Source organism: Setaria italica, chromosome VI (genome assembly GCF_000263155.2).
Source record: "Setaria italica strain Yugu1 chromosome VI, Setaria_italica_v2.0, whole genome shotgun sequence".
In the NCBI taxonomy this organism is placed as follows: Eukaryota; Viridiplantae; Streptophyta; class Magnoliopsida; order Poales; family Poaceae; genus Setaria; species Setaria italica.
In genome coordinates, this window is record NC_028455.1 from 17,553,519 (window position 1) to 17,574,319 (window position 20,801).

The window sequence follows — 20,801 nt, forward strand, 5'->3', positions numbered from 1 at the left end:
CATGCCCATGTGCGCGCATGCTAGCTTCTTATTGTTGTACATGACTCCAATTATCTTGTACTTTTAATTTATAGGATTGGTCAAAATCCGGTGTCAACACAAGCCCCCCAGTTTCGGAGTACGGATGCTTCATGTTCCAAAACTAATTATAGAAGTCTGATACTTGTCTTCAGAGCTAATGATGTCTGATTGCAATATCCAAAGTCACGTCAACTCCACTTGAAATATAAAGAACACCATCGGCTATGCCGGCAGTAGAAACAACAGATCAGTCTATTGACACCAAAACTTGGTGTAGTAACCAGCAAGCTTTTGTTGTCAACACAGGCCATCCAGTTTTGGAGTATGAATATTTCATGCTTTGAAATTAATATCCGATACATTCTATAAGCAGCCGATACTATTTTTCTTGAACCAATCAGCTGATGCAATTTTGCTTGAACCAATCGGGCGATACAATTTCTTATTAGCCAAGCAATCAGCCGATGCTTTTTGCCAAGCAGTCAATCGGTCGATACCATTTCTTTTATTGGCCAAGCATGCTTTTTGCCAAGCAGTGAATCGACCGATACTATTTCTTATTAGCCAAGCAATCAGCCGATGCTTTTTGCCAAGCAGTCAATCGGTCGATACTATTTCTTTTATTGGCCAAGCAATCAATCAGCCAATGCAACTCCCCTCTTTTTTATTAGTCCAATTGGCCGATGCATTTTTAACCCCATCGGACTTGCCATAGGCCACACCTTTGCGTCAATCGAGATGAAGAGATATTTTTATTTCACCATGCAAAAGGACCAGCCGATACTATTTTTATTTCAATCAGCCGATGCAATTTTAACTCCATCAAGCTGAAATATAGCCAGTAGTACTATCGGCTGAAACAAAAACCCCATCGGCTAACTGCTCTTCTTATCCCTTTTTTTATTTATTTCTTGCCCATCGGCTGACTGCTCTTCTTATCGGCTGGCTGCTCCCTTTTTTTCTCTTTCATTTATTCCTTTGCCCATCAGCCGACTGCTCTTCTTTTTAAGGGAAGTGCTAGCACCCGGACGTCCGATAATTTTGTATTATCGGACGCTCCATCGCAACATTGAAAAATAACTATCAAAACATTAAAAATCAACACTTGCAACACCGAGGATTGCAACACCTTTACGTGCATGAAACATCCCGAATTGCTTCGTGCAAAATTCAAAACAGACACATTGCATCAACAAAAAAAACATCTCTTACAACATTGCAACAACGAAAGAAGAAGAGACGAAACAAAGAAAACAACTATATGCAATATCATGAACAAGTTGGTGCAACACCCGATTGCTGGCAAGTCAGACTGTTGCAAAACAGATAAAACATCAAAAGCCACCATTGCAACATCCAAAAATAACTATTGCAACACCATGAGATACCTATTGCAACACTCAGATCCACGACAACCAGCCTGCCGTCGAAGGTCGTCCACCATGGCCGCCGCCCGATCCTTCCCCACTCGGATCTCGCCTGGGTCGGGGAGAGGGCCACCGGATCCGGTGCAAAACAGATGAAACATCAACAGCCACCGTTGCAACATCCAAAAATAACTATTGCAACACCATGAGGTACCTATTGCAACACTCAGATCCACGACAACCAGCCTGCCGCCGAAGGTTGTCCACCATGGCTGCCGCCCGATCCTTCCCCGCTCGAATCCCGTCGGGGTCGGGGAGAGGGCCACCGGATCCAGTGCAAAACAGATGAAACATCAAAAGCCACCGTTGCAACATCCAAAAATAACTATTGCAACACCATGAGGTACCTATTGCAACACTCAGATCCACAACAACCAGCCTGCCGCCGAAGGTCGTCCACCATGGCCGCTGCCCGATCCTTCCCCACTCGGATCTCGCCAGGGTCGGGGAGAGGGCCACCGGATCCAGGGCGTTGGGTGCTCCCAGTTGGTTGAGGACGCCGGAGTGGGGGGAGGGGCGCCGCCAGGGTGGGGGACGAGGTTCCCGGAGTGGAGGAGCGCGCTGCCGCCAGGGTGGACGAGGAGGATGCCGTGGTGGGGGAGCGTGCCGCCGCCGAGATGGATGAGGAATAGGTCAGGATGGAAGGTTGAAGAAGAAAGGGGATGGGGAGGAAAAAAAATGGTAGAAACAGATAAGAACAGAACGGTGGGAGCGTCCGTCCGTCCGGACGGCCTGACGGTAGCTTTTCCATTTTTTTAATTACTTTGCCCATCGGCCGACTGCTTTCATTCGTTCCTTTGCCCATCGTCCGATTTGTTCTTTTCCTGTCCATCGGCCGGAGCTTCTCCTATCGGCTGCCCTTTTTTCCTTCTTTTATTTATTTCCCATCCGTCGGCCAAAGCTTCTCCTATCGGCTGCCCTTTTTTCCCTCTTTTATTTATTTCTCTTCGATATTCCATCGGCCACTATACCTGCCGATACTTGCTTTCTTTGAAAAAAAAATATTTTCCATCGGCTCTTTCCATCAGCCAGCTGATGCTTGCTTTCCTTTGAACTGGCCGATAAATAAAAAACTCCATCGGCTACTATGTGCCCAGCCGATGCTTGTTTCCCTTGAACTAGCCAATATATAACATCAGCAGTAAGAAATGATGGTGTCGATGTTATAACGGTCTCCTCCATAATTAATCTAGCATCAAATTCCTCTGAATAACATGTAGCCGATAGACATATTTTATCGGCTTCCAACATCAATATTATAGTTTGATCGGTCCCGCTAGGCGTGCCAAAATGTGTTGACGCAAAATCCTGATGGTGGTGGACCCTGCATCAGCACATGAGGACTTAGGAGATCTGCTTAACTCCAGTGCAGAATCCAAATCGACGCGCGTGGTATGCGCGGGCGTGCCAGTCAGTTTGACTATTCAACTAACAATGAGAAGATGATCATTTCGAAGTTTGAGGCAACCGACCGATCAGGCCGATGTGATCCGCACACCAGGGCGATAACCCGAATAGGAGCTAAGCAGATTCTCCCGGGTCGTGTGTCCGACGCCGGAGTCATCGTCCGATTTTTGGCGTCAACACATGGAAGTCCCGAACTACACCTACCTCAAGCTAAAGATGCCTGGCCTGAATGGCACCATCGCCGTGAGCAGTCCCTTCCCGCATGCCTACACATGCGACCGGGAGAACCTTGAGCACGCCACCAGTCTCGCCAACTCCAAAGAGCTCAAGGAGCTCCAAAAGGAGGTAGTTCCAGCCATGCCCGATTACAACAACCCGACCGCCGCGAGTGCGTTCAGCCCGACCGACGAGACTATGGCGATGGATATCGACCAGTTGACCCAACCAAGATGGTGCGGATCGCGACCGAGCACCCAACCAAATAGGAAGGCGAGGTCGTCGACTTCCTATACGCCAACCGGGATGTCTTCGCATGGAAGCCAGCTGACATGCCTAGAATCTCGAGAGAGGTCGCCATGCACGCACTTCGCATCGCTCTAGGTTCGAAGCCCATCAAGCAATGGCTGCATCGTTTCGACGACGAGAGGCGCAGGGCCATTGGCGAGGAGATCGCCAAGCTCCTAGCAGCAAGTTTCATCAAGGAGGTGTACCACTCCGACTGGCTCGCCAACCCAGTTCTTGTAAAAAATAAAAATGGGAAATGGAGAATGTGCGTCGACTATACTGGCCTGAACAAGGCGTGTCCTAAGGACCACTTTCCTTTGCCACGCATAGATCAGATAGTCGACTCCACCTTGGAATGCGAAATCCTCTGTTTTCTGGATGCCAATTGAAGGACCGGAAAGGCGACCAGAGGGGGGGTGAATGGGAGCCGATACAAATTTTCTCCAAGAATTTCGGCTAAAATCTCACAACTTTTTCTTCTAGCAAAATCAAGTCCACTTAGCTATGCACGAGCTAATGGACCTAGGAATGATACTAGGAACCCAAAATAGCAATAGCAGAAGCAAGAAAGAGTCCAAATGAGTCTCGGAAGAAGGGCTTTGAAACATAACACCACGGTGCGGCAAAATCTGAACAAACCTTCGAGAACTTCGAGAGGTCCGGAAATTTCCGGAATTACTTCCGGAATATTCCGGAATCCCATATATTCAGACTTCGTGCGGAGAGAAGAAAAATCCGAAACTCGACCAAACGACCTCCAAAAATCACGAAATTTGAACCATAGCATCACAAGGATGTAGAGAAGCTAATTATAAGAAATCATACCTAAAAGATTAGTTAATCAAAGGAAATTCCAAATCTAGTGAAGCACACCATTTTTTCAACCCTGAAATTTGAATCGCCCCGATCTATGAACTCATAAGGTTTCAATCAAATCCCTTTGGTGGAAAGGTTCAACTCACATCCTAGTTTATCTCCAAACAATCAGTTTGACTCAAAATGCTCCACAAATCACGAATCAAACAAAAATGTGAAAGGGGTGAAAGGGAAGAAACGAAGAACGCGAAGAACACAACTGGGAATCGCAAATCCAAACTAGATGGAACAAGATGGCACAAAATAGATCATTGGATTCCTTCACCATGTCTGGTTACAAGCCAATACTAAGCACAAACAAAGCTTGGATGGAAAAAAAATCACCACAAAGATCCCTTCTTCTCTCCCTCTCTCCCTCTCTCCCTCTACCAAAGACTCTCACAAAACAAATGGGTAGCCTACCACCAACTAGCCCAAGGGATGGCTTCCCTAACCAGCCATCTCTCATATATATAGGCACTTGGCTATTTCCCAAGTTGCCCTTACATGAAGCATAAAACTCCAAACCTCCTAGGGGCAAAACCGTCCAACTTTTTTTTTCGTTCATCGGACAGGCCCGACGCCTTCACGACTTAGCTTCGCCTCGACACAAGCTTCGCGATGGTGCCACGTGTCCTCCAACTCGACGCCGTTCGGCCGCACCGAACTCGCGGCCCGGTTTTGAGGTCAAACCGGTCAAACCCTCTTGCACACCCTGCATGCGTGACTCATCCCCAGTTCTGAGGCCAAACCGGTCAAACCCTCATGTACGCCGTACCCAACGTGACTCACCGATGTCGATGTGTGTTCGGCCTCCGCCAAGCCTTTGACGCCTCCAAGTCTTTCTCTCGCGGCTCCCGAGCCGCCTACTTGACTCGCCTTCGTCCTGCTTGTCTCGACCGATGCCATCTCCATCAATGTCCATGTACTCTTGCTCCTTCGTGCACCATGTGGATCGCCCATGACTCCGCCCGGACTCCTCGGATCCCTCGGTCGAAGCCTACTCGTGTCCATCCTTCACAGCCCTAGTATATCAATATGAACCTTTCACTTGACCTTCACCTTATGCCGTCAACTGCCATGTCGCATCCTACACCTGCACATCACAAGCCAAGACACACAACACACAACATATGGTTTACATAAACACCGCAACACAACGCACACAACACAAGACATCTAGTTAGCCGTTAGCATAATCATGCACATATGGTATAAGGACTCAACCGGCAAAGCCTCAAATCATCTTGTCAATCACTCATCACAAATAGACCAAGGCACTTCTCAACTTGGTCTCTCACCTACTCAGACTATCACCAAATCGCAATGAAGGAGTCCGACCAGCTCGCGACCTCCTTCATCACTCCTTATGGTTCGTACTACTACGTAACCATGCCATTCGGTCTAAGGAAGGCCGGCGCCACCTACTAGCTATGTATGCAGTGGTGCTTCACCGACCAAATCGATCCGCTTGACCCGCCTGACGGGTCGGAGCGGCTGAAGGGTACGATCGCCGTCTACATGGACGACATAGTGGTGATTTCAGCTCAGGCAAGCGACCTGATCACAAACTTGACCACGAAGTTTGAGAACCTCCGAAGGTTCAACGTCAAGTTGAACCCCGAAAAATGCATTTTTGGGGTCCCGAAGGGGAAGCTGCTTGGATGCATCATCTCCGAGCGTGGCATCGAAGCTAACCCCAAGAAAATCATGGCCATCTCCAACATGGGCCCGATTCGCAATGTCAAGGGTGTGCAAAGGCTCACTGGGTGTCTAGCCGCCCTGAGTCGCTTTATCTCCCGACTCAAAGAAAAGGGAATGCCGCTCTACAAGCTCCTCAAGAAGTCAGATGCATTCGTCTGGACGGATGAGGCACAAAAGGCTCTGGAGAGCCTCAAATCATTGCTAACCTCAGCCCTAGTCCTCGTCGCTCCCGAGCGAGAGGAACCCCTCCTCCTTTACATCATGGCAAGCGACCACGTGGTCGGCACTGTCCTCGCCGTGGAAAGGGAGGAGCCCGGGCACGTGCTGAAGGTCCAGCGACCAGTGTACTTTGTCCGTGAGATACTCATCGACACCAAAGTACGCTACCCCCAAGTGCAAAAACTTCTGTATGCGGTACTAATGGCTAACCGAAATCTCTTGCACTACTTCACCGAGCACGAGGTCACCATCGTCACCTCGTTCCCGCTAGGTGAAATCATTCGAAACCGCGATGTTGCGGGACGAATCTCCAAATGGGCGCTCGAGCTCATGGGGCATAACATCAAATGCGCGCCCCGAACTGCGATTAAGTCTCAGGCCATGGCCAACTTCATCACCGAGTGGATGGAAGTCCAGAACCCAACCCCTGACATTACCCATGAGTATTGGACAATGTACTTCGACGGGTCAGTCATGGGAACCGGCACGGGGGCTGGTGTGGTCCTGATCTCCCCAAAAGGAAACAGGCTCCACTACGCAATCCGCCTCCACTTCAACACCTCGAACAACATTGCAGAGTATGAAGCCCTCATCAACGGGCTACGTATCGTCGTCGAGCTGGGAGTCCTCTTGGTCAACCAGGTCATGATGGAGTCCTCTTGAAAGAGCCCACTGATGGCAGCATACTACCAAGAAGTGCGTAAGCTTGAAGACAAATTTTTGAGGGATCGAGCTGTACCATGTCCCACGAAAGGATAACGACACTGCCGATACCTTGGCGAAAATGGCCTCCGAATGGAAGCCGGTCCCGGATAGGGTATTCGTAAATGACCTTCATGAATCGTCCGCCCACATACGAGAGAGTCCGCCCCAAAGCGCAGGCTGACCTTGGCCAGTCACTCGGGGGCTCCAACCCCGCGTCGTAGCCCAGCCCCAACCAAGTGCATGGGGGCTCCGACCTCAACACGGCAGTAATGGCGCTCGATCTGACCGACTGGAGAGCATCGTTACTCGCCTACATCCTTGACGCGGTTCTTCCACTAGAGAATATTGAAGCGCGATGGGTCGCTCGATGTGCCAAAACATTCGTTGCCATTGGCGATGAACTCTATAAGCAAAGTTTGTTGGGAGTGCTCATGAAATGCATCCTAACCGACCAAGGGAAGCAGCTTCTCCACGAAGTCCACGCCAAAATCTGCGGACATCACGCAGCCCCGCGCTCGTTAGTCAAAAAAGCCTTTTGTAAGGGTTTTTACTAGCCCACGACGTTGTGTGACGCAGAGCAAGTGGTCCGCAGGTGCGAGGGGTGTCAATTCTACGCTTGGCAGACCCACATGCTGGCACGAGAACTCCAGACCATCTCCATCACCTGGCCATTTGCAGTCTGGGGACTCGACATGGTCGGGCCCCTCAAAAAGGCCCCAGGCGGTCACACTACCTACTCGTGGCAGTGGACAAATTCACGAAGTGGATCGAGGCAAAGTCCATCACTAATGTCCGCTCGCAAGAGGCCGTCGAGTTATTTCTTGACATCATCTACCGGTTCGGCATCCCTAACTGTATCATCACGGACAACGGAACGAACTTCACCGGAAAGAAGTTCCTGGATTTCTATGACGGGTACGACATTAGGGTTGACTAGGCTTCGGTCGGACACCCACGAACCAATGGCCAGGTCAAGCGAGCTAACGGCATGGTCCTTCAAGGACTCAAGCCACGCATTTTTGACCGACTTAAGAAATATGTTGGGTGGTGGGTCGCAGAGCTTCCAGCGGTCCTCTGGAGCCTAAGGACGACCCAAAACGATCAACGGGATTCACCCCCTTCTTCCTGGTATACGGCTCGGAAGCGGTGTTGCCATCCAACCTCAACTACGGCGACCCAAGGGTAAAGTCGTTCGACCCTGACCAAGCCGCAGAAGCTCAACGGTCTCGATCGACTTGCTCGAGGAGGCACGCGAGACAGTGCTTATCCGCTCCGCCCGGTACCAGCAGACTCTTCGCAGGTACCACGAAAGGAAGATTCGGGGAAGAACCCTTGAGGTCGGTGACCTCGTGCTTCGAAGGACCCAGACGACCAAAGACAAGCACAAGCACTCTCCACCATGGGAAGGACCGTACATGGTAGTAGAGGTGATCCGACCAGGCGCCTACCGATTGAAGGGCGAAGACGGCAACATCCTCACCTACACTTGGAACATCGAATAGTTGCATCGTTTCTTTCCTTAACTCGGTTCCTTTCTAGACGTTTTCCTTCATGTACTTCCTCCAACAACACCTCAGCCCGAGCACACTCAGACCAGGTCGCTCGGGGGCTCCACGGGGGTGCACCACCCCCTCCTAAACTACTGCATCATCATGCACCTCACCGAAACAAAAAGGGCACCCTGCCCTTCGGACCGCCCTAAGCACTTCGTGCTTCCAACTTGCGGATTGATCGAACCCCGTCACGGCTATGGTTATGAGCAGCTGAGTCTCGCAGGCCAAGCCCGGGATCTTAAGGCTGCAGCCTACGTCAGCGGGCAGGTCCGAGAAGGAAGGGGGACGGATTGGGCATCAGGCGGTAAGACTAGTTAAGAAACACACACTTGTAGGAACCTAACTTGCAGGACACACATCCCCATCACGAACGACGGATAAGGATCTCATTTGGGCACACCCACCAGCGGTACTCCGAGCTGGGCGCTTAAACCGCCAAGGTAAGTAACGGCAGCTTAACTCTTGCGATCACACAATTCGCAAGAGGGGCGATGCTCGAAACCTCACGACCAAGGTAACCTTGTCAATCCCCCTCTATCTACTCCCTTTTCTTTCGCATTCATACATTCATTCATGCATCATCCATTCATTCATTCATGCATCCTTCATTCATGCATCATTCATCTGCATCACGCATTCATTCACTCATGCATGCATCATTCATCTGCATCATGCATTCATTCATTCATGCATCATTCATCTACATCATTGTTGGCGCTAGAAATTGGCTGATCGAATCCCCAGCGTCGAACACACGACCCAGGAGAATCTGCTTAACTCCTGTTCGGGTGATTGCCCTGGTGCGGTTCGCGTGGCGTGCCAGCCAATCTGACCTGTTGATTGGCAAGGAAAGAAACATGTCAGATCCCAGAGGTTGCGATCGGCTAAGGTTCCGATCTCGAGACAGCTTATCAGCGAATCGACCGATTTGTTGTAATACAGAAATCAGCTATAATGCAGCCGATTACTGGGCAGCGTTAGTAAAGAAAACTGCTAGAGTAATCAAAACAACGCTACAGTAACAACACTAGGAATAGATCTAAATCGGCTATGCAGAAAACAATAGATTGGATAACAAAGTACAAGAAAGCCGAAAGTTCCAATTCCTAGCTGGATAACTGGTGATAAAACTAGAACAACACGCAAAACCCAGGATTCTAGTAAATATCGATAACTAGTGAATAAATCTAAACGAAACGACAGCAATGCGCCCGAGGTTAAAGCTTAGATATTACTCGATAAACGAAACTTGCAGAATCGGTCGGAGATCAAGTTGATTCAGCCCCGCCAACCCGTATGAACTCGTGAAAAAGAAGAAAAGCATTGGCGAAGTCGCCTGCTTGAAAGTAAGTGCAAGGAAATAATAGTTTGTTGTATTGATTTTGGTTGTGATTACAGATCTATGAAGGTGGCTATTTATAAACTGTTACAAACGATTTCCTAACCGACTAGAACTCTATCTCTAATTTTAAACGAATATTTACAAGTACGATTCGTACTGGAATTAATCATCATACTCTCATGGGCTGACTCCCTCCTTATCTTCATAGTCCACTTTAAGCCCATATCGGCCCAATTGCTCCGGTCTCCTAATCGGCCGATTTCTACCAACTCCATCAACAAAGGACAGCCGAGTGCGACCCTCGGGGTCGGGCGACGCGGAGTTCCACCCTCGGAGGGTCGGGCGCATCCGACCCCTGGACTCGGGGTCGGGCGAGGCAGAGTTCCACCCTCAGAGGGTCGGACGCATCCGACCCCAGGACTCGGGGGTCGGGCAAGGCGGAGTTCCACCCTCAAAGGTCAATCGGCCAATCCTTGACTGTAGCACCAATCGGCCGATTTCCAACCGTGACCTCTGTGTCTTGCCGCATCTCCTGATTTCTTCCTTTCCTGACGCCGATTTTACACGTGTCAAAATCTGGCGTCAACACATGCCCCCCAGTTTCGGAGTAAAACATAGTCTTTACTTCGAAATTCTTTTCAACTTCCCTTCCGAAACAAATGCATTGAAAATATCCTTCCGTTTCGCGGTCTCCAGGCTGATGATTGCAATCTTTTCGAAACGGGCGCCCACGACAACCACTCCTCCCGAAAAAATTGAAACGCCGGCATGGTAAGAATTCCGCTTTTACCCCTTCTCAGACCACCTTTAAATATCAGCACGTCCCGTACTCCTCCTTACGAGCTCACATCTTCCTTCTTTAACGCACTGGCCTTCTTCTTCCTCCGGTGCCTTCCTTAGCTTCCAGTTTTTCCCCGGCATCTCCTTCCATCTACATTCCCCCCTACTTTTCCGATGGCGGCACCTTCAGGCACCTCACCAACACCCGAAGCCTCGGAGATGGCTCCACCGGCAAAAGTTCCAGTGGCAACGGTGGCGGCTTCATCGACGGGAGAAGGAGCTCCATCAGCGGGAGTTGGGGCTTCAACCGAAGTCCCATCAGTGGCTTCAGCATCTGCAACTCTACCGGCGATCCCGCCAACTATGATGAGCTTCATCCCGGAGGTCATTACCAAAACTTTCCTTAACAATAATGCATTTATTTTAGATCTGTCCTTACTTCCGTACCCCTTTTTCCTTTTTTAGGCGGTTAGGCATCAGATTACCATTCGCCTCACAGAAACTCCCAGCCTTATCTGCCTCGGTCCCATGGGAAACCCGGATCCAACCGACCTAATCAATCTGGAAACCCATAGGATCCCTTTTAAGCAATCAACCATGGACCTAGATCACTGGTCAGGTACCTTCAGATCATGGCCGAATGAAACCCCCGGGTGGAGAGAATGGTACCAACGGATAGCCGCCTCCAAGAGAGTCCAATGGGATGAGCACAAAATCGGCCAGTGCATCGATTTATTTTTATCCGAAAAATTGAAAGAAACGAGCCATTAGTGATAGCAGCCTCCTATTTCTAGTCCGACGCTCTCAATGCATTCCTCTTCGAACACGGACCTATGACTCCCACCTTGGCCGATGTGGTTATGTTGACCGGCCTTGACATCTCCTCTCCAGATACCCCTTTTCGCCTTTTGGCCAAGACATCTCATCGGCTGGACACAAAGGGAATTGGCGGATGGAAGGGATTCATCAGATGCAACAGAAGGGCCGGAACAGTTGAGAATAGAGAGCACATGGCCTTCCTAATGATGTGGCTAGAGAAACATTTTTTCTGTGGGAGAGCAGCTGGTCCATCCACCAACACGCAGGCTCTGGCTGAGGCACTATCGATAGGGGCCTCTGTTCCCCTTGGAAAGCACTTACTGGGAGCAGCCTATCACATGCTGCACCAAATCGGCGTCAAACTATCCCAAGGGGAGCCGATTGGAAACCCCAGTGGACCCTGGTGGTTCATCAACCTGTGGCTTAATCTGTACATGAGCAAGATCTCCCAGCAATGAGTGGAGCACATGACATTCCCCAATATCGAATCGGCAGAAAATCCCACCGTCTGACGCCGATGTACGTCCTTCGGCGAAGCGGCATCGGCCTTTTCTGGTTGTTCATATTCCACTACCAAGGTGGCCGAATACTTCAGGTGTTTTTATAATGGCTTCAGCGAAGATGCAACCAGCTGGTTCCCTTATCAGAGGGAGGACCCAATCTTCGAGCTCCCTTCTTGTTTTGACTCAACCACTGGCTGATTCGATGAAAACCTCACAGATGAATTAATCAAACCGGGAATCTTACCGGCAAACTTTTTCTCGGGGAAAGATGCCCCTACTTATGAGTTCTACAACCCTTCCGTCGCAGCACGGCAATTCGGCCTAGGTCAATTGCCGATTTACGCATACTTCGCCGGCCGGGCAAAGTTCAGAGATGAACTCACCAAGGGTCTTGACTATAACCGGCTGCGTGATCGGATCCCAGATTCCAGCACCATAGATATGACCGGTTGGATAGTAGCTCCTTTCGTTGTTCAGCAGGTCAAGCTATGGTGGGCCGAATGGAAACAGTACCTGTTCTGCACTTCTGCAGCAGTATACTGCAATCTCCTGGATCCAGCCAACATCGATCCGAACGCCGAGGTACTCTTCTTTTTCCTAGCCGATTTTCATTTCCCCTCATTTTTTACACATATATACTGACTCTTGCTGTTGATTCAGTCTGAAAGCCGCGCTCCCCCAAAACGCAGCCGGAGTGGTCGGCCGATAGAGGATCGCTATCCGTACACAGCATTCCCCCTCATCGGCTATCATGCTCCTTCTGTAGACGACATCGCCGGCCGAGCGAAACAGGCGCAGAAGAAAGTTGTCAAGAAGACCAGTCGCCGAGTGCGTGCTCGTACAGAATCGGCTGATCCACCCATGATCGCATCGGCAGAAACTTCGGCCGTGCCAACCCTTCCGACTGCTGAAGAGGTAGACGTTCAAGTCGCCACAGAAGCCGGAGCAGCCGCCGCATCATTATTGGTGGAGGCTATACAGGTAAACTCACTGTCCGATTTTCTCGATTGCTATTTCCATACTGATTCCTCTTATATTAGGTTGCACAGACTGCCCTCGTAAATCCTCAGCAATCGGCGGCGACCCAAGCAGCTGTTGAAATGCCAGCACCCCGTCTTGTTGAGGTATACGATCCTTCAACCCAATCTTCTAATATTTGGATGGTGCTCTTACTAACTTCGACGCAGGTTACCGGTACGCTAAGCACGCTGCCCGATCAACCATTGGTTACCCTCCAAGAAGCCGGCCCGAGCAAAGCGCTGATTGTCGTTGAGACTTCTTGTTCCGACGAACCAATGGTGCTAGTCCCAGAGTCGAGGGTGACGGTCTCGCAAATGCAGATGGAAGAAATCCGTTTTAAAGAAGTAAGAGATCTCCTAACCTTTATTAGCCGATTTGTTACCACCATCGGCTGACTTGTTCTCTTTTCATTTACCATTTTACAGGAATAGGACACCCCTAATAACAGCCTCTTCTCATTTGCGGTCGCGCTTTCTGATGACGAGGAAGTAGCTTCCCGTCAGGTTACTTTGAGCTCTGTCCCTGATGATGTCCGCACCAAACTCGAAAACATACGATCCCTTCTTCAAGAGGACATTGGCCGATTGGTGGAGGATGCTTCGCCGATTCGGCAGCTCTTTGGTGATATCAGCAGGCGAGTCCCAGAGGAAGCAGAAGAAGCCTTGGCGCCGGCCGCTTACATTGAGTCAATACGGATCCCGGTCTTCAGGGCTCTGCGTCACATGGCCGATCGCGCCAAACTGACTAAGACTCGTGAAGAAGAAGATTCATACAAGCGTCAGGCTCAGGAGGTACATCAACGAATTCACTTTCTCGAGGACTCCCGCCCTAGCCTCGTCGGCACGATAGACCGCCTCAAACGCCGGAGAGCAGATTTCGCCAAGGAGATGGAGCAAGTAACCCAGGAAATAGCCATTAAAGAGAAGAGGCTTCAAGAGCTCCCCTCCATCATCGCCGATTTAAAGCAGGAGAGACAACATCTGGCCCACGAAGCCCTTAGACTCCACCGCCACATGTCAGAAGTCCCGGGGTCGGCAGAGGATGACCAACGGGTCCTGGATTCGGTTGATCAGATTCGACGTCGAGCGATTGCGGCCATCAACGCCCTTCTGGGCGATCTGTAAAAGTACTGGTCGTTTTGTACGAACATTAATGCCTCTTTTGACCGTCCTTCGCGGCGCTCTCTCATTTATTGCCTTTTTTTACTTTCGCTGGGACACGTCTTGGTACTTTTCCTTCGAGATTTTGAAGTTCCTTTTTTCTTTTTATTCTATTTCTTTAAAAGTTTTTTAAAAGTTCTATTGCATCAAAAAGGAGTTCTACGCAATACTTTATTTACGTATCTTTAATAAAAAACATTCATAAACCCCACACATATGCTTGTCTCCCCCATTCTGCTGAGACGTTTCGCCTGGAGGCTGGAACAACTCGTCCACTCGCTGCCCCGCCCCCCTTCCCTCCTCTTCCGCTGACCTCAACGTCCTCCTCGTCGCCGCTGTTTCCGGCCCACCGCGCCGTCCCGTCAGCCATGGAGGAGTATCTGGAGAACATGAAGTCCCTCCGCTCCTACATGAACGGTGCGCACACTTTCATATCTCAACCCAAATTACCCATTCCCTGATTCCCTCCCGCTGATCTTTCCGCCACCGCTGCTGGATGGTTGCGTAATGGGCTGCAGATCTGGAGGAGGACGCCGCGAAGCGGTCCGCGGAAGAGCAGCAGCAGCGCACAGCCATCGACGCCCACGACGCCGACATCGCGCTAGGTACGGAGAAGTGTCGGTTTCCTCAGCTTGCGACCCACGCTAACTTTGCCTAAGTGTTGGTTTTGCCGTGGGGATTTTTGGCAGTGAGGGCGCAGTCAAAGCAGGCGAGCGAGGAGGCCGAGCAGCTGGCCACAGCAAGGGCGCAGGTATGCGTGGAGATGTTGGAGAAGCAGGGCAGGATCGCTACGCTGGATGTCGAGTGCGCCACGCTGAAGCAGGTGAGGGCGAGAAATTGTTCGTTTCAGTGTCAGCAAAGTTTGATATCCTGGAATATGTGCATGTGGCCGTAGTGTATTGTGCATCATTGCTTAGTTCTTATTCAGTAAACTGATGGTTGGTGGAAATGTCATGCAAGGGCATTTACTCTGAAGTGAGGGAATAGTGAGGATTTGGTGGAGGATAGAAAATGGAGTAGTCAATTGTTAGGCCAAAAAGGCTGGAAACCAGACACTTGAACAATTAAATGTTGCTGGAGACCAGTAGTTAATTTAGTTGATGATTTGTGCAGGTTAATTTTTTTGAGGCTACTTCAGGATGTTGGTTTCTGTCCTCAGTTAGGATATAATTATCATCCTTTTCATTTTCTGCTGAATTTATAATTGTCGTCTTTTTACTTGAGTTACATGCTTTGATATTGCAATTCCTGTTATTTGGGATTCCAAACCGTGTGTTTGCTAACTAACAGGATAGCAGGCTATTAGGCACTAACAATAGACAGGAGATCCTCCCTTTTTTTTTTCTCGATTACTTTAATGCAAGAAATTGATGGGAATTTTGATGGAAGTCCATAGGAAGCAGTTCAGTGGTATATTCGTATGGATCATTTCTGCATTCCAAATGGGTCCGAAGAAAGTTGTAGTATATTCGGCATGATATACCAATTTTCTCTTGGGGTAAATCATCTGAAATGAGAACCTGCGGTTGAACATAGTCAAGTGCATAAATTAATGTAAATACCTTAATGATGTGATTGTTTACATGATTTCTAGTTCTTACGTGAGGTAGCTTTTTTTTACTTATAAAATGGTTCTTTCTTCCTTGTTAAATTTTAATATATGACAATGATGGAGAAATATGAAAGATCCATATGCTCATGTAGAAAATTCTTGCATGTACACTATCACAATGAAAATAAGTGTCAAGCAATAAGCCCACATTAGAGGAGAAATCTGGACCTCTGTTTATCTTTATCCTGTAACAATGTGAGTACATCTAAAATTCTCAGAGCAATCTTTTCTTGTATTAGTAAAATTATGATCTCGAACACAGACATCAATCTGTATAGACTACATACTTCATGTTAAAATAGTTGGCAGCTATTTCTGATTGTAATCAATTTGGATCATGATTTCATACTTTCAAGGGGGGCTTCTTCTTTCTATTTTTTTAGATAGCCATATTACTACCCAGATTTGCATGTGTTAGCACCATGCTGCTTATTGTAGCTAATATATATTTTCTCATTGATTTGACATAACCAGAATGCATGTCCAATAAGTAAGATTATTCTGCTTGATTTACCTTTTCTGAAACTAATATTTACTTCATAGCATCAGATTTTTGTTTCATCTTCACTAAATTGAAACTCTATACAGTCCTTTTGTTAGAGACAAAGGACTTATTTAAAGAGAAATATCAATCAGTACCTTTCTCACACAGATTCTTTTATAAGATTGGAGTTTTAATGTCTTAACCTTGTCTTTTTTTTTTCCATCAATTGTCAATATCTGATCGTGGTTTGTGTTGTCCTAAAACAAATTATAGATATATATTTCAGCCATGACTATACACTGGAACTTTAATGTGAATTTTATTGAATGAGCATTCAAAACCACATCAAATATTGGATTGCATGTATTTGAATTTCTAACTTCATTTCCACCCTTCATGCCTTGGAGACCTTGGAGCTCCTCCATCAGGAAATTGCGAGTACATCTGCCAAACTCAATGAGAAGAGGTATACCTATATCCTAAAGAATATACTGTAAGTTCTAAGTTGTAAAATTCAGTAACCATTTGTATTCTCATGGAAAGACTGTTCTACACAAAAACAACAGAAACCTTGACTGTCAAACTACAGGAGCAACGGGTACATTTTTGTTTGTTTGTATGTTAATCTTTTATGCCAATATTGTTTATCTCACAAGGAAGGTGGTCCAACTATGGATGCCATTACACTAACAAGCCTACATACTTCATTTTGCAGGAATGGTTTGGTTCATTGAAGAATAAGAGTACTACAATGGAGCTACATGTAAGCCTTTTGTTCACATAAAGAAACCATTTTGCTTCTTTACCATGATTAATGTTTTTTCTGTAAAAGTCTTGTAATACTATTATTTGATTAGTCACGTTCATGTATTACTTTTATGATGGTTTTGATGCACACAAAAATTAATTGGCAAGCACATCTAAAGCATTCATCATTTCAAAAGATCAGGACTATTCTATAATGACCATGTTCACCCTATGATTCACATATGATAATTCTGGTAAGAAAGGAGTCATACTATATATCTAGATAAGCTTATGTAAGTTATAATTCCAAATCCTTGTTTGATCCTTACTTAAGTATGGATCATTTAAATTGGAGCAAGAATAAGGGGGCAGGGAACATCAAATAACCAAAGATGATAGTACATGATTATACCGCAGCTGTAAATTGAACTGGCAGAAGAATCAAAACTGTTTGACTTTTAGGCTTTTTTTTTTTTAACTCATGTGAACTGCAAGTTAGATAAACTGTTGATCCATTTTTATCAGGTTGATGAGAACTTGAATATGGTGCATTCCAAATTTGGACTCAGGTGCATTTATACCGATAAAACTTGCATCAAGAGAATCTAAAATTGCTAAACGTTGCCTAAATTTGTCTTTTTTCTGCAGTGCTGTCATCTCTTACTTATAGACATAGAGACACAACATGTAACAGAACTACCATACTATGCATGAGACACCAATATATTATGTTGTATTTTTGGGTCCTAGATCTCTTTCCAGCCAGTTTTGTTAGTGACTGATGCAGGGACCGATTCCTAGCCCAAATCTAACGATACTCTATAAAACCCATGTGATCCTTGTCAAATCACAGAAGTGAACCAATTCAAGTTTACGTCAAAAAACAGCAGAAAATTGTATCCAGTGCCCTTCTGTTTTGTCTGAAAACTCAGTTAACCAATTCTGTTTTGAACGAATAGTTAACCAATTCTGTTATATCTTAAGTTCCTGGTGATAGATTCATACTTGAACTGGGGATTCGGAATTTCAGTAGCTGACTAGCTACCAATTCTCCTCGATAACGTATATTTGAAATATTTTCATAGAGGATCTGTTTATGCATGTTAACCCAGCTTTTGCAAAGTTGCATGAAACAGAAGTTTAACAAATATACATGGAGATCTGTGAAGTCATTTCCATTTTAAATGTTTCTTCCTTGAATACGCAGGGGAGTTGCACATCATTGCATTAAGGAAAGAGGAGTATAAGAATACAACACATACACACCCCAAATCTTTTTAATGGCTTGTCATGTAAATAAGTTAATGTTAACGAGTGTTTGAATTTACATATGCAGGTTGTCACATCTCAGTGCAAGCAAACCTTCATTGAAGGTATGTGTTCCTCTGAAAACAGAGGGAAATAAATAGTGGTTTTCTATACGTCGTCATTTTATGAACATGTTTTCTTCATGCTTACATGCTCTTCCACATGTGGATGTGTGGTTTTCCATATGTTGTTTCACATTGAAAAGAGATAATATACCCTCCAACAGACCAACACTAGGCAAATTACAAAGAAATAGCTTGACAAATGGTTGAATTGAATGATTTGTAACTTTTCCTGAGCCTGGGATGTGCTGTGTCACATGCAGGGGAGAGGCATGGAACCTTCAACTCGGAAGGGAGCCTGGATCAGTTGGTTGGTATTCACATCATTCCCCTTTCTCACCTCCCCCATATCATTTACTCATTTATTCGAACAAATAGGGAAGTGATGTTGGGAACAAGCACAGGGAACTCTTCACCCAACTGGAGGCAGCTCAGCTCAAGATAGAAGACATCAATTCAAAAAGATCAAGGCTTCTTTCAGAAATCAGCAAAGTATACCAATTAGGATACTCTTATTATGTACATAATAGTATCTATATTGGTTGTTCTGAGTGAAGCTAACAGATGCGGATTTACTTTGCAGGTCAAACAGATTCTAGAGCAGGAGAAAAACATATTTGCTGGCTTTCCTGTAAGTTTACTACTTGTTTTCCGATTAAACACTGTTTCTGTTAAATTCTTGCATTATGCAGTGGTATATAATTCTGGTCCTTGCAGGCTGCGCTACAGCAGATGGATATGAAGTCATTGGAGGAGGAATATAAAGCTCTGCAAGGTGATAAAGCTGTAGAAATTGAGTACTTCCACTCTCTTGAAGAAACTATTAGCGGAATGAAGGTACTTTGCAGATATTGTTCAGTTTGGTGCTGCATCTTGTCTAAAAGCAATTATCAAACGTTTGGTTTGCTTTCCTCATGCCCTCATAAAACGATGTCATACTTCATGAAACTCTATTTTGAGCAGCGGCAGTATGCTAACTTCTCATTTTCCTGCGTGCAGGGCATTTCTGAACCTGTTAAATGCTGTTGTGGCCTGGAGTAGAAGGTAGAACTGGGTGGTGAAACCATGGATCTAAGCTAAACTTTTACAATTGATAGGTATGAGAAACATTAGCTGATAATGTACGAGACTACGAAGGTCAAAGATTCCTGTTGCACCTTGGAGGGCAATGAGTATCTGGAGCTTCATTAGACCCTACTATACCATAGTTTTCATTCTTCCTTTCCCATGCTTTTGCTCTACTAATAGCAGGGAGACATTATTCGGGTCCACACTGGACTCTGGTTTCATTTGGTTGCAAGTGTGGTGCACAGTATTGTGTTTGCACCCCGTGATCAACCGGGAGTGAGATTCATAGGTAGGGATCGAAAGAGAGGGCAGGAGGCAGGTCCTCCCTATGTGGCTTGGCAATTTGCATGGCAGATTTTGAATTTGATCAAATTTTCAAGAAATTTAGCACTGTTGCGTCCCCTAACAAAGAAAAAAAAGATTCCTGGCTCCGCCCTTGGGCAGGAGGAATTCTCCTTTCCCTTTTCACTTTCTAGTTCATTTGCTTGAAGAACAGGTTATATAACCCTACTCCTCCGATACGGTCACATGGGTCCCACGCACGCCATAACTGCAAGTCCCTAACTCACAATATAAAACACATTCGCTACATGAACACCCATACATCGATTTACGCCTTCAGGCTCTGTTTTGCTAGGGATCCATCATCGTCGCCAATGCAGGTACATCGTAGGCCTAAATGCTATAAAACTAGAATTGTTTTTTAAAAGAAATTTCCAGCTCATATGTCATCTGGATTGGAATGGTCCTTGGTAGCCTTAAAAAAAGTTGAGTTCTGAAAGCCTCATGCAGTTGAACATGTTTGGCACCGGGCGTTTGTATGAACAATCACTCCGTGAACTGAATGAAACTGTCGAAAACATATGCTTCATTGGAAACGTTACATAATCGCCGCGGAGTCAGGGTGCGGCTAGTTATCAGTGAATGCGACAAATTCACCACATGTCGCCTCAAGATTGGAGCAGCACATGCACCTATGAGGTATCTATTCTTATTTGGCCCACAAGATCCAACTTTATGAGGGCAAGGAGAAGAGCCTGTTGGCTTCAGCTTATTCAGCCAGCTTATCAGTCACCAAACAGTGTTTTCCTCTCACAACAAATCAGCCGTTTCAGCTTTTCAGCTGGTTTATAAGCTGAAGCGATCAGGTCCAAAAAAGAATCAATTGCATGTATGCATGCGAGGACAAGTTTGATGACAGGTCGACATGCATGCAATTTTAAAGTTTAAAAAAAGTCATAATCCATAAACCGAGCACCTAAATTAAATTCCAATTGCACCACTAATCTTTTTACAGCGAAATCTTCAAAATAAGACCTCGACTATGTTTGGATGAGATTTATTTATGGATATTTTTTATGAAGGTGAAAATATTTTTATGATATGTATATCTGGAACAAATTATACGAAGTTATAGAACAAAATAACTATATACATCGAACAAATTATATGAATACATAAAATAGAAAGTATAGATCTGGAACAAATTGTACAAACTTGT

General features: G+C 46.4%; 1 protein-coding gene across 2 annotated transcripts; it reads left to right on the top strand.

Annotated features, from left to right (window-relative positions):
• Positions 1-14,253: 14,253 nt before the first annotated feature.
• Positions 14,254-19,687, top strand: LOC101768714. Of its 2 annotated transcripts, none has more exons than XR_002678226.1 (12): positions 14,254-14,436; positions 14,538-14,624; positions 14,709-14,842; positions 16,523-16,581; positions 16,659-16,713; positions 16,831-16,878; positions 18,199-18,235; positions 18,496-18,542; positions 18,637-18,724; positions 18,816-18,863; positions 18,950-19,069; positions 19,232-19,687. XR_002678226.1 is itself a non-coding variant. In XM_004973148.3 (12 exons), the coding sequence occupies exons 1-12, from the start codon at positions 14,388-14,390 to the stop codon at positions 19,271-19,273; spliced, it is 840 nt and encodes a 279-aa protein (XP_004973205.1). In that variant the 5' UTR covers positions 14,254-14,387; the 3' UTR covers positions 19,274-19,687. The 2 variants fall into 2 exon arrangements, 1 of the variants encoding a protein (XP_004973205.1); XM_004973148.3 differs by having other exon boundaries at positions 18,611-18,724.
• Positions 19,688-20,801: the final 1,114 nt, after the last annotated feature.

Coding starts and splice junctions, on each gene's coding strand:
- LOC101768714 (XM_004973148.3), top strand. CDS start 14,388: ATGGAGGAGTATCTGGAGAACATGAAGTCCCTCCGCTCCTACATGAAC. Junction 14,843..16,522: donor AGTGCGCCACGCTGAAGCAG/GTGAGGGCGAGA, acceptor CATGCCTTGGAG/ACCTTGGAGCTCCTCCATCA. Junction 16,582..16,658: donor GCCAAACTCAATGAGAAGAG/GTATACCTATAT, acceptor TCTCATGGAAAG/ACTGTTCTACACAAAAACAA.